The following is a 13,607-nucleotide window of genomic DNA, read 5'->3' as shown; positions in this document are numbered from 1 at the left end:
TCTCCACGTGCCAGTCTCCTTTGTTGTTCCTTTACTGTCACTTTCGCCCTGCTCGTTTCCATAGCAACGTCAGCAGGGGGAGCTGGTGTGACGCGGCGAGCCCTGCCTTTGGAGCAGGGAAAGGACGGCACTAACTCGGATCTGGAGGGGAGAGGGACAGCGCGCACCCAGCCACGCCCTTCGGCTCGCTCCCGCTTGAATTCCTCAAGCCGATTGTCTAAGTGTATAACCAGATCAATAAGCCCATCTAAATCCCGCGGCTGATCCTTAGCCACCAGATGCTCCTTTAGGGCTGGAGACAGCCCGTTTACAAAGGCGGCGCGGAGTGAGACTGAATTCCAACCGGACCTCGCTGCCGCGATGCGGAAGTCGATTGCGTAATCAGCTGCACTCTGCTGTCCCTGTCTCATTGACAGCAGCATATTGTGTCAAAGGTTATACTCAGAAAGTCAGAAGTGAGGAGTGGAGACGCCAACTCCTCCAACTTCCACAAACTCGGCTACAAGCTGCAAGTATAAGTCACAACTGCAAAGACTTCAGTACAATGAATGTGCGAACGGCACAAAATGGCTGAGTCGGTTTACCTGTGTGGTAAGCTGATAACTCGGCAGAGTTGTGGTGTCTCTCCCAGGCTTTTATGGATGAGGTGATGATGATGAGAAACAGCTGCCAGCCTAAAGGTGACCTGGAAGAACCAAAAAAGGCCAGTGCGCCCTCTAGAGCCCCAAAAAAATGCCAAAATGGCAGGGTGCCATCTGGTGGTGGGCCAGCAGTACCTCCTCTTCGGCGGCCCACACAACATACTGTTTTCTTTCAGATAAATAATTACTAAGCCATGCGTGTACATTTGCCTTAAATCCATATTTGTTTAACTTTGAAAGCAAAATTTCATGATTTACTGTATCAAACGCTTTTGAAAGGTCTAAAAAAACACCAATACACACCAGTACCAAACTCATTATTTTCCAAAGCTAAATTAATTCTATCCAATAATTCGATAAAAGCCATATAAGTTGAATGATTTTTCCAAAAAACCATACTGATGATTATATAAAACTGAGTTCTTAAGCAAATGATTATTTAATCTTTTATAAACAAGTTTCTCCAAGATCTTTGAAAAACATGGCAAGACTGAGATAGGACGATAATTTGAAAAAGGTGCAGAATCACCTTTTTTAAACAGAGGTATGATTTTAGCGATCTTTAAATCAGAAGTTACTATGCCCGTTTTCAAAGACAAAGAAAAAATATGTGTAAGTTGTTCAGAAATTTCACATATAACAGATTTAACAACAGATGTACTTATTCCATCACGGCCAGCTGCAGATGGACGCAGACCAGCAGTGATTTCACAAACCTCATTGGAATTTGTGGGTTCAAATTCAACCATAGAAGGAAATGAACCTTTAATATAATCAACAGGATTTATTTTTGTGGAGTCAATTTTCTTTGCAAGAGAAGCACCAACATTTGAAAAGAAATTATTAAACTTGCAAGCAATATCAAAAGGATCAGAGAAACTTCTAGATCCATCTGAAAAAGTTGACGGATATTTTGATAAACATGTTTTCTTTTTAAGTAGTTCATTGATTATTTTCCAGGTCCCTTTAATATTGTTTATTGATTTTTGAAAATTGTCACTGAAGTATTTCTTCTTTGCAGCCCTAACAAGAGTAGTGTATTTATTTTTTATATAATTTATAGGTTGATAATTTTAAAGGTGAAGGAGTTGATAAATATTTTTTATATAGCTTGTTGTTTTCTGAATAAGGATTTTTGTAGTCCCTTAGAAAACCATGGGTTTTGCTTTCTGGATGTATCACCAAATAATTTAATGACTGGAAATGATTTTTCGTAAACTTCACTGAACATTTGCATGAAGATAGGCTAAATTGGGATCTGTTTCCATATACTGTATATTTTTTCAAAGGATATTTTATCAATTAGTCTCTTAAATTTTATTTTATTAGTAGTATTGTTTTCTATAGTAAGTAGTAGACTTCTTATTTGGCATATAACAATTTTCCAATTCCACAATTTGAAATATTGGAAAATGATCTGAAATATCCGTAAACAATATTCCAGATTTCATTGCATAATTTAAGTTATTAAATAAAATATTATCTATTAATGTAGCAGACTATTCTGTAACTCTTGTCAGTTTTGTAATTGAGGGACATAAGTAATTTGCATGAAGATTATTTAAGAAGTCATTCATTGCACAATGGGTTTCCCTATTGAACAAATTTATATTAAAGTCGCCAAGAATTTGACAGATTTTATCCTCTCTGTTAATGAGTTCCAGAATATTTGAAAAACACTGGTTGAAATTTACAACATCTGTATTTGGTGGCCTATAAATACAACCAATGATAAGATTTTTTGTTCTACTATCAGACAATATTTCTATGAAAATTGATTCATAATCAGATTCACTTGAATTCATAAGATCAAATAAATCGGACATTGAAATCTAGATTTTTATGTACAAATATTGAAACCCCTCCTCCAGACCTTGATTGTCTGACAAAGAGTAGAGTTACAAAGTGGCAATTCATACAAGCCAGTGTCTTTGCACTGCTCAGTTAGCCATGAATCTGTAAGGGCAGTTACAGAAAACTCATGATTCAAAGAGGATATAAAATCTGTCATTTTATTATAATTTTTTGGAAGACTGAATATTTAAATGTAAGACTGAAAATGTTTTATAAATATTAGGATAAGCTTGAAGAAGATGTTTAAATTTGAGTTCATCATAATAATCACATGAATTGGGGTTATTTACATTAAAGAAAAAGTTCATATCAGGATCAACTTATAATCTATGAGTAACATCACCTTGATCAAGTTCAAAAGGGTTGAATAACAAAGTCTCGTTAACAGCAAAGCCATCGTAGTTATCAAGATGTCTTTCAAACTTCATCATTAACTCATTGAGTGCCAGCCATTTTCAAAGTTCAGAACATCCCAGTGCCAGGATGTCTTCAGCATTTGAGTGTTTTTTCAAGACCCATAGAATATTGAGTTCTATGTCCATGTCAACAACAAACATACCACAAGAAAAGAAAAGAGAAGAAAAGAAATTGGCTTGATGACGTGTCTTTGGCGCGGGGTGTTACTATCGGAAAAGACGTGTTTTAGAGTCAGTGGCATCGAGTGAGTTAAGTGAAGAGAATGGGACCATTAAGCAACAACTTTCACAGAACTACGTACAATCTGTTTTCATAATTCTGTCAGAAAAATATGCACATTTAAGATGAAATACATTTTTACAAAGAGAACAAGTAATAAACTGTAAACCTAATTGATTCTGACACTTTGACATTTTATGCATTTGTTATCACTGTTCATGGAGTTGATGGACAATGAGTCCAAAATCACATAGGGATACTAAGAAAAAAAGAAATACATGTCACACCTTTGTTGGCTTTGTTGGTCGATGGGTGATAAGTTTGTCAAATCTTAAATATGTAATGTCACCTCGTTGTCTTGTCTCTTTCATTGCTGGAATCAGCTCTTTGTGTTTTTGGCTCACAGCGTCAGAAAAATCTTCACTAATGTAAATACTTGATCCCTTTAAAAAAATGTACCTTTTACAGCACAGCCATATGATCCCTATGCCTCAAGAACTTTAACACAATTAGTCTGGGTTTATCACCTTGTCCTGATTTATTACCACTGCGATGCACACACTCCATTTCAATATGCCTTGAGTCTAGTTTAAGTTTTTCAAAGATGATCTTCCTAATCTTGTCCTCAGAATCAGACCATTTCTCATGCTCAGGCTCCTGAATTCCATCAAACACCAAATTATTCCGTCAAGACTGGTTCTCCAGGTAATCAAATTTGCTAACCACATTGTTGTATGTGGAATCAAAAACAGACATGGCTTTTCTTATTTCTTTACACTTGAGTGACAGATTATCAGAAATTAACTTGACATCACAAAACCTGTGCCAATTCAACAGGCAGATCCACCTTGGATTTGCTGTGGCGACCCTGAGTGCAAACAAGGGAGCAGCCGAAGGGACTTACCTTAACTTGACATCATCAACCTCCTTCTGAGTATATTGAAGGCTTACTTTAAGGTCACACAGATCTTTAATGACACCATCTAGTCTTTTGTTGAAGGAGTCCATTATTATCTGAATAAAACCTTTATAGGTACCTTCCTGTTGTTGCAGTAGCTCCTTAAATGAGACCATTTGTTGATCCAGAAGATCAAAATCCTCCTCAGATTTTGCACTCTTAGGTGGCATTTTGAAAAAGTGCTTATAGGTCACTTAATAGCAATGCCGGATGGCTTCCGCTGTAGCCTATACTGGGCCTGGTAGTAGCTGGTTTGCGTTGTAGCCTGGGCCGGGCCTGGTTGTAGCTGGCTCATGCAGTAGCCTGGGCTGGGCCTATTAGTAGCTGGCTCACCACTGTAGCCTGGACTGGGCCTGGTGGTAGCTGGCTCACCACTGTAGCCTGGACTGGGCCTGGTGGTAGTTGGCTCACCACTGTAGCCTGGACTGGGCCTGGTGGTAGTTGGCTCACCACTGTAGCCTGGACTGGGCCTGGTGGTAGCTGGCTCACCACTGTAGCCTGGACTGGGCCTGGTGGTAACTGGCTCACCACTGTAGCCTGGACTGGGCCTGGTGGTAACTGGCTCACCACTGTAGCCTGGACTGGGCCTGGTGGTAACTGGCTCACCACTGTAGCCTGGACTGGGCCTGGTGGTAACTGGCTCACCACTGTAGCCTGGACTGGGCCTGGTGGTAGCTGGCTCACCACTGTAGCCTGGACTGGGCCTGGTGGTAACTGGCTCACCACTGTAGCCTGGACTGGGCCTGGTGGTAACTGGCTCACCACTGTAGCCTGGACTGGGCCTGGTGGTAGTTGGCTCACCACTGTAGCCTGGGCCGGGCCTGGTTGCGTTGGGGTTGGAGCTGTTCCAGTAGACGCTGTGCCGCTCCACTGAAGTAAACCAGGTACACACGCACACGGCGCAGCCCATGATTATCCATGCACAGAGGAGCGCAGGCGTGCGGCAGGCGCAAAAAAAAAAAAAAAAAAAAGACTTCAGTGATCATCTGCACACCTGGACAGTGAAGGGGGTAAAAACTACAGAGTGACTTGACTAATGCAAAGAAAAAATAAGTGAAGTGGGTTAAAAAGTGTGAAGAGATGAGCTGAACCGGAGAAATCCGCATGGACTGAAGTTGATCCTCCGTGTCGCTGGTCTTTGTTTTTTCTTTCCACTGTCCCCTCTGTTCTTGCTCTGGGGGTTAGTAAGGTTAGACCTTACTTGTGTGAAGTGCCTTGAGGCAACTTTGTTGGCACTATATAAATGAAATAAATTGAAATTACTGATATATGTACGCTCTGTGTCCTGCTCATTCTTTAACAAAAAATGTTATATTGTGATACACAGTCTTCTTTGGCTTCCAGTTTGATGGTACATTCAATGTTTTTGAAAATAGAAAAACAAATGTACTTACTTACTGAATTACTTTAATTGAATTCAAGCTTCCCAGGATCCCTGATCTTTAATGACCCCCTGCTGTGTTTAATACAGAGTTTCTAAATGTGTCCAGATGTCGATGAGTGTTTGTATCCGTCCCAGTGTCCTGATCAGATGTGTGTGAACTCTGTTGGATCTTACCACTGTGTGTCATGTGCACCTGGATACACACTGATCAACAGACAGTGTACTGGTATGCCACAGACTCACACACACACACACACACACACACACACACACACACACACACACACACACACACACACACACACACACACACACACACACACACACACACACACACAGAGGCCACAGAGCCCTTTCCTGAGCTGTTAAACAATGCCCAAAGTCAATGGTGTCAGGAATTAAACAGGAACTGAACCCAAGCACAAGTCACAACACAGTCACTCAGATGTCGATTGCAGAGGTGATTCATTTGTAAAGTAGTACTGAAGAACGCTCAGTCCAAGGATCTCATCAGGTGATAGCTGATATGAATACCATAGTGGACAACACTGACAAGACAGGTAATTATTTTTTAAGAACAAGGGTGATGTGCAGCACTGCAGTAACTACAGAAGTATAAAGCTGATCAGCCACAGCATGAGGTTATGGGAAAGAGTAGTAGAAGCTGGGCTGAGAAACCACGTGAAGATCTGTGACCAGCAATAAGGTTTCATGCTTAGAAAGAGCACTACAGATGCAATGTTTGCTCTGAACGTACTGTTGGAGAAGTATAAAGAAGGCCAGAAAGAGTTACATTGTGTGTTTGTGGACTTAGAAAAAGCTTATGATAGGGTGCCAAGAGAAGAGCTGTGGTATTGTATGAGGAAGTCTGGAGTAGCAGAGAAGTCTGTTAGGGTAGTGCAGGACATGTACAAGAATAGTGTGACAGCAGTGAGATGCGCAGTCGGAATGACAGACTCATTCAAGGTGGAGGTGGGATTACACCAAGGATCAGCTCTGAGTCCTTTCTTGTTTGCAGTGGTGATGGACAGGTTGACGGATGAGATCAGACAGGAGTCCCCATGGACTATGATGTTTGCAGATGACATTGTGATCTGTAGTGAGAGTAGAGAGCAAGTTGAGTCTAGTCTGGAGAGGTGGAGATATGCTCTGGAGAACAGTGGAATGAAAGTCAGTAGAAGCAAGACTGAGTACATGTGTGTGATTGAGAGGGAGCCCAGTGGAATAGTGCAGTTACAAGGAGTAGAAGTGGTGAAAGTAGATCAAATCAAAATTTCAAATCAAATGTATTAATTTGTATTGTGCCAATTCACAACAAGGTCACCTCAAGGCGCTTCACACAACACAATTCAAAAACAGAACAAAATGAATTAAATGATCAAAAGGAACAATAAAAGAGTAAAAACATAAAAGAGTAAAAAGAATAAAAAAAACACATAAAAACATAATATACTCATGATAAGACTGGGAAAACTGGTGTGTCTTAAGTCTGGACTTAAAAGTCTCCACAGAATCCAACTGCCTTATTTGCACAGGGAGATCATTCCACAGAACAGGGGCACAATAAGAGAAAGCTCAGTGACTCTCAGACTTCTTATTCACCCTAGGGACACAAAGTAGTCCTGCACCCTGAGAACGTAAAGCCCGAGCCGGTACAAATGGCTCAACCAGGTCAACTTGGTAGGGAGGTGCCAGTCCATGAACAGTTTTATAAGCTAGTAACAGAACCTTAAAATCTGATCTCACTGGGACAGGAAGCCAGTGAAGAGACTCCAAAATGGGTGTAATGTGGTTGAACTTTCTGCTTCGTGTCAAAAGTCTGGCTGCAGCATTTTGAACCAATTGGAGAGCCCTAATGCTGGACTGGGGTAAACCAGAAAATAGAACATTGCAATAATCCAGTCCGCCCCCATTTTTATCGGAGGTGCCGGCTTTTCTGTGCCGTGGTCCTGCGCTGCCTTTCGGCCGAAACCGCTGTCGTCGCCACGGGAGACGAAGTGGCCGACTGGTGAAGCTGAAGCTTTGTTTGGCCTGCTATTTGGCATCTGATAGAGCTGTGTACAGAATTCTCGCAGGATCTATGCTGCCCTGGCGCCTTGTAGATCCGGTGAAAGCCTGTGTGATGCCGCTGGTCGACTCTGAGGACTGTCGGCCCGGCCATCCATGTCTTCACCGGATTGATGTGCGCCAGTGGTGCTCTCAGAACTTGGGCTTGCTTCGGCAGGTTCCGAACAGTCAGACTGTCATCCCCTCCTTACCCTGGGTCTCCTGAACATCAGATCACTGTCCTCAAAATCATTGTTGATTAATGATTTAATCATGGATCATCATTTAGATATGATTGGCTTGTGTGAAACCTGGCTCAAACCCACAACTCTCCTTCCTTTGAATGAGGTCTGTCGACCGGCGTACACATTTAGTCACGTGTCTCGTGGTGTGAAGCAAGGCGGGGGTGTGGCTTTTATTTACAAATCAAGATTTTCTTTATTAGGTATTGGGGGTCACAAATATAATTCCTTTGAGCTTCTGACTCTCCGTTATGCCCGTGATGCTAAGGACTGTCAGGGTCATAAAACTGGAGCTCAGCTATATTATTTTGTCACTGTTTATAGGCCCCCTGGCTCATATTCTGATTTCTTAGATGAATTTGGTGCGTTCGTCTTTAGTTTGTCAACTAGTACAGATAACATTTTGATTATTGGTGACTTTAACATTCATATAAATAAGCCCTCTGATCCCCTTAGCAAATCATTTATGCAAATTGTGGATGCATTAGGATTCCAGCAATGCATTCAGGACCCGACACACATTAGTGGAAATACCATGGATCTGGTTCTTGCACGTGGGTTTGCTGTCACAAATATCGACATCTTGCCTCTCACATCTATGGTCTCAGACCACTTACCAGGTTTATATTTAAGCTGCCACGTTTAGTGGAACAACAACCTTGTCTACTACTGCGGTGTCATATTACATCCTCAACTATGACTGAACTTGAGGCCAGACTACCTGATATTTTAGCTTTGAATCTGGTGAACGCTAAATCAGTGGACAGCCTCGCGGATAGTTTAAATTTAGCGCTTGAAACTACACTTGATAAGATTCTTGTTTGACACAGTAGCATTTCTTATTCACAGGCAGCCACCTGTTAGTCGTTCTCCCTTTTCAGCACAGGATTTCTTGGATTATTTTGAGAAGAAAATAGAAGATATTAGGCTGAGCATATCTCAGCAGGCCTTGGCCCAGCCATTAAAACCTGCTATGGAGGTGGGCGCTACCACGGAGGTGTTACCTAGATTTACAGAATTTAATAGTATTTCATTGGGCGTGCTGATGAAACTTGTGGCGTCTACAAAAAGCACAACCTGTTTATTTGATCCCATACCAACAAAACTGTTTAAGGACCTGTGGCCCACTCTTGGGCTGACTGTGCTGGAAATTATTAATCTGTCATTAACCTCTGGATCTGTTCTGAAATGTTTTAAATCAGCAGTGATTAAACCATTACTTAAGAAATCTAATCTTGACCCTAGTGTATTGAAAAATTACAGGCCATATCAAATCTATCATTCTGTTCCAAAATTTTAGAAAAGGTGGTTTCACGGCAGCTCATAGACCACCTCACTGAGAATGATCTTTTTGAACCGCTGCGGTCTGCTTTTAGAAAATATCACTCCACAGAGACAGCGCTCACTAAAGTTGTGAATGATCTGCTGTGAGAAATGGACTCAGACACCACTATGGTTTTGGTGTTGTTAGATCTCAGTGCTGCGTTTGATACCGTGGATCATCATATTTTGCTCGATAGGTTGGAGATTTTTGGGGGGATTACTTGAAGTGCCCTTGCGTGGTTGATGTCATATGTCCAGTCGTTCTCAATGTGTCTTGTATAATGGCACTACCTCTGACCTTGGTGACATGAGATTTCGGGTTCCACAGGGATCTGTTTTAGGCCCCTTGCTTTTCTCCCTGTATGTGGCACCCCTTGGGCGTATACTGCGGAGTTTTGGGATTGCCTTTCATTGTTATGCTGATGATACTCAGTTGTACATGCTGAGAACTGCGGGAAATCTCACTCCCATAAAATCCCTGGAGGACTGTCTTCTATCAGTGAAAAATTGGATGTCTAGTAACTTCCTACTTTTAAACTTTGATAAGACTGAAATGATGGTTCTTGGTCCAGCGAGACATCGGCATCAGTTTGACCAGCTGGCGCTCAGCCTGGGTTCCTGTGTCATACATCATACGGACAAAATGAGGAACCTTGGGGAAATTTCTGATCCCACATTGTCTTTTGTCTCCACATCAGGGATGTTACTAGGACTGCTTTTTTCCATCTGAGAAATATAGCGAGGATCCGCCCCATCCTGTCCATGGCTGATGCTGAGACCCTGATTCATGCTTTTGTTTCTTCTAGACTAGATTATTGTAATGTTCTATTTTCAGGGTTACTGCAGTCCAGCATTAGGGGTCTTCAGCTGGTTCAGAATGCTGCCGCCAGACTTCTGACACGTAGCAGAAGGTCTGAACATATTACACCCATTTTGGTATCTTTGCACTGGCTCCCTGTCTCTGTGAGAGCAGATTTTAAGGTTTTGTTATTGACTTATTAGGTTGTTCCTGGACTGGCGCCATCTTATCTGGCTGATCTGGTGGAACTTTACGTGCCGGCCCGGGCTTTCTGGTTGCAGGATGCGGGACTTCTCTGTGTTCCCAGGGTGAAGAAGAAGTCAGCAGGTCAAAGAGCCTTTTCGTATCGTGCACCCACCCTGTGGAACGGTCTTCCTGCGACAGTGAGGCAGTCAGAGTCTGTGGACATTTTTAAGTCAAGACTCAAAACCTATTTTTATTCTTTTTCTTATAAATGGTTTTTATTTTTTTTAATCTGTTTTATTCTTTTACTTCTGTTTTTAATTATGTATTTTTTTATTCATTTTTAATTATCTATTTAAATTTTATGTTTAATTGTTTTATATAAGACGCCTTGAGATGGCTTTGCTATGATTTGACGCATTCTAAGCTAATTAAATTGAATTGAAATTGAATTCTCTTTGGGAGTGATTGGAATGGACAGGATTAGGAATGAACATACCAGAGGGACAGCTCAGGTGGGATGGTTTGGAGACAAAGTCAGAGAGGAGAGACTGATTAAGTGGTGATGGTCTAGTGGTTAAGCGTTAGGCTTGAGACCAGAGGATCCTCGGTTGAAATCAAATGGATGTGCTGAGGGAGGACATGCAGGTGGTGGGTGAGACAGAGGAAGATGCAGAGTACAGGGTGAGATGGAGATGCATGATACTGCTTGGGACTCCAGCGAGGGTGGTCGCATCTCCTCCTCTCTCCTCTATCTCTGCTCCAACCTTTAAAGTCCCTACTTCACCAGGCTGTGAATTCTTCAAACTATATTGAATTAACCATGGAATTGATCAGCTGGTCACTGAACGCTATTGACACGATCTTTTCTACAAGAAGATCAGGGCTGGGGGACCCTGCGTGCCCAGATGGACTCTACCCTACGGGCTGTGTTCTCGATGCCTGGGAGACGTGGCGAGTCGCATGCATTGCGCCATTCTCTGTGGAGGACGTCGAGGATTTATTTAGATTTGGTTTCATAGTAGGAGGGCTGGTACTTATTGGCTTATGTGCTGCCCCGACCTACTGGAAGATTGGCAAGACGGCTACCGCCAAAACCACAACCCCTCACTTGTCCATCATTATTAATGAGTTGAGCAAGGCGATGCATTCTCATACTGCGTTGAACTCGGACGCGGATTGGATAACATCTCAGCGCAAATGCGCACCTTGCAGTGGACACCTTCGGAGACCGGGAAATATTCATAATTGGGATCTGGATTGTTCATGTGAGACTGAAAAAGTGTTTTTCACTGCTCAACCACAAACATGGCAGGCTTATCAGCCTGTGAAGATAAATTGCCCAGTTGTTTTCCTCCAGAAGAATTTCTATGGCCTTGGTGAACATTTGGCTGCCTCCTTATCTTCTCTAGCTCCAGTACACAAGGACAGATACTAACTCACACATGGACAAAGACTGAAGCATGCTCCATCTCCCCCCCTAAAACCCCTCCTGCCGCCATCACACACTCCATCCCAACCACCGCCACCCTTTTCCCCTCCAGGGGCTGCGCAATTTTAACTGTGGCAGGTCCCTGTTCCCCCCAAGCTGGAGGTGGCGCGGCTCTTGTTGTAGTGGCTACCACACACTCACATCACGTCAATTCTGAAAACTGACTGTTTCAAGTTTAGTGCACATAAACAATGTCAAATGTATGTGTTGTCTTTAATTCAGATGTGCCATTATTACGGTAAACAAGTAATAATTGTGGATTAATTGCTGTATGTTGTCTGTGGCAATTTGAGTGTGGACGTAATCTCGTTATTTCACTTGTAATGACAATAAATCTCATCCATCCATCCATGAGCTGGTGTGGCCAGCTGAAAGAATAAGTTTAATGTAAACATTTTTAAGCGCCATCTGATGGTTGAGTTTTACAAACACACATTACATACACAGAATGTCTGTCTCTGTCTGTCTGTGTAGATGTTAATGAATGTGAGGACAGAGGATCTTGTCCTAATCAGGACTGTGTCAACACTGAGGGATCCTACCGTTGTGTGGACTGTAAGAAAGGATTTCACACTGTGGACGGCGTGTGTACAGGTACACTTAATGCTGAACCTTTCACCACTTATATACACTACATATTTTACGTACAGGATCTGGCAACGACTGAATGTGCAGAAAAATACTTTGTATTCAAGTGGCCTAAGATGAGTTCAGGTGTGGGAGCATGCATTGTCACCACACACTACGGAACTGTGCTGGACCATGGATGGCAACCACCCAGGTGGATAACCAGTCTATCTCCAACTCTCCAAAGTCACCATCTGTCTGCTGCGGCCAGGTGAAACATGAGCGTGTCCCTGGCCAGGTGAAACATGAGCGTGACCCCGGCCAGATGAAACATGAGCGTGACCCCGGCCAGGTGAAACATGAGCATGTCCCCGGCCAGGTGAAACATGAGCGTGTCCCCGGCCAGGTGAAACATGAGCGTGTCCCCGGCCAGGTGAAACATGAGCGTGTCCCCGGCCAGGTGAAACATGAGCGTGTCCCCGGCCAGGTGAAACATGAGCGTGACCCCGGCCAGGTGAAACATGAGCGTGTCCCCGGCCAGGTGAAACATGATGGCTCCCTTGACGACTCTGCTGATGACGTGAGTGACTCATTACCCATTGGTAATGAGTCACTCACGTCATCAGCAGAGTCATTCAAGGAAGCCATTAGGAGAGGGTCCGTCCCATCATTAGGAGGGACAGCTGCCCTGTCATTAGGAGGGTGCTAACTAGAGCACAATAGGTGCTAATTAGAGCTATTGTTTAGTCACTAGCCAATAGCAGTCTGCCTCTCGGTAGGAGGGGTCTGGTTAGGTTTAAAACTCCAGCTTCTGTGACTTCTTGATTATTCTTCTCAACAAGAGTCAAGACAGAAGTCAGACTACCAGAGCAAGAATTTTAGCTGAGGAAGCTTCTGCGATTTGAAGGGAAACGTCCTCACGTCAAGCAACCCAGTCCAATCGAAGATTCAAGCTTCTCTACTATTGTCATGAAGGGTGTCGGTCAATTTTTCTAGAAAGCTCCTTTCACACCGGGCCAACGTACAGATGCGTAATGTGGCGTACCGACTATGGTGACCTTATGCAGCACCACGTGGCAATACGCGGAGGGACGCAAAGGGGTCCTACACTTTCAGAGTAGAGCATCGGACACAGTGCTCTACGCAACACTCCTCTACTGTATGTAAGTGTAGAAAACCCTCCTCTACTGTATGTAAGTGTAGAAAACACTCCTCTACTGTATGTAAGTGCAGAAAACACTCCTCTACTGTATGTAAGTGTAGAAAACACTCCTCTACTGTATGTAAGTGTAGAAAACACTCCTCTACTGTATGTAAGTGTAGAAAACCCTCCTCTACTGTATGTAAGTGTAGAAAACCCTCCTCTACTGTATGTAAGTGTAGAAAACCCTCCTCTACTGTATGTAAGTGTAGAAAACCCTCCTCTACTGTATGTAAGTGTAGAAAACACTCCTCTACTGTATGTAAGTGTAGAAAACCCTC

At 42.9% G+C, this 13,607-nt stretch overlaps 1 protein-coding gene across 1 annotated transcript in view; it reads left to right on the top strand.

Moving 5' to 3' along the window:
• The window catches only part of LOC117505890 (latent-transforming growth factor beta-binding protein 4-like), a gene marked incomplete at its 3' end in the record, with an annotated part of 211,270 nt that extends 198,604 nt beyond the window's left edge, over window positions 1-12,666 (top strand). The window contains 3 exon segments of the mRNA XM_034165425.1: window positions 5,580-5,699; window positions 12,033-12,202; window positions 12,397-12,666. Coding sequence (XP_034021316.1) covers window positions 5,580-5,699; window positions 12,033-12,202; window positions 12,397-12,666 — 560 coding nt within the window.
• Between the last annotated feature and the right edge of the window lie 941 nt (window positions 12,667-13,607).

Source organism: Thalassophryne amazonica, unplaced genomic scaffold (assembly GCF_902500255.1).
Source record: "Thalassophryne amazonica unplaced genomic scaffold, fThaAma1.1, whole genome shotgun sequence".
Taxonomy (NCBI): Eukaryota; Metazoa; Chordata; class Actinopteri; order Batrachoidiformes; family Batrachoididae; genus Thalassophryne; species Thalassophryne amazonica.
Note: the sequence above shows the minus strand (reverse complement) of the source record. Positions and strands in the feature narration are given on the sequence as shown.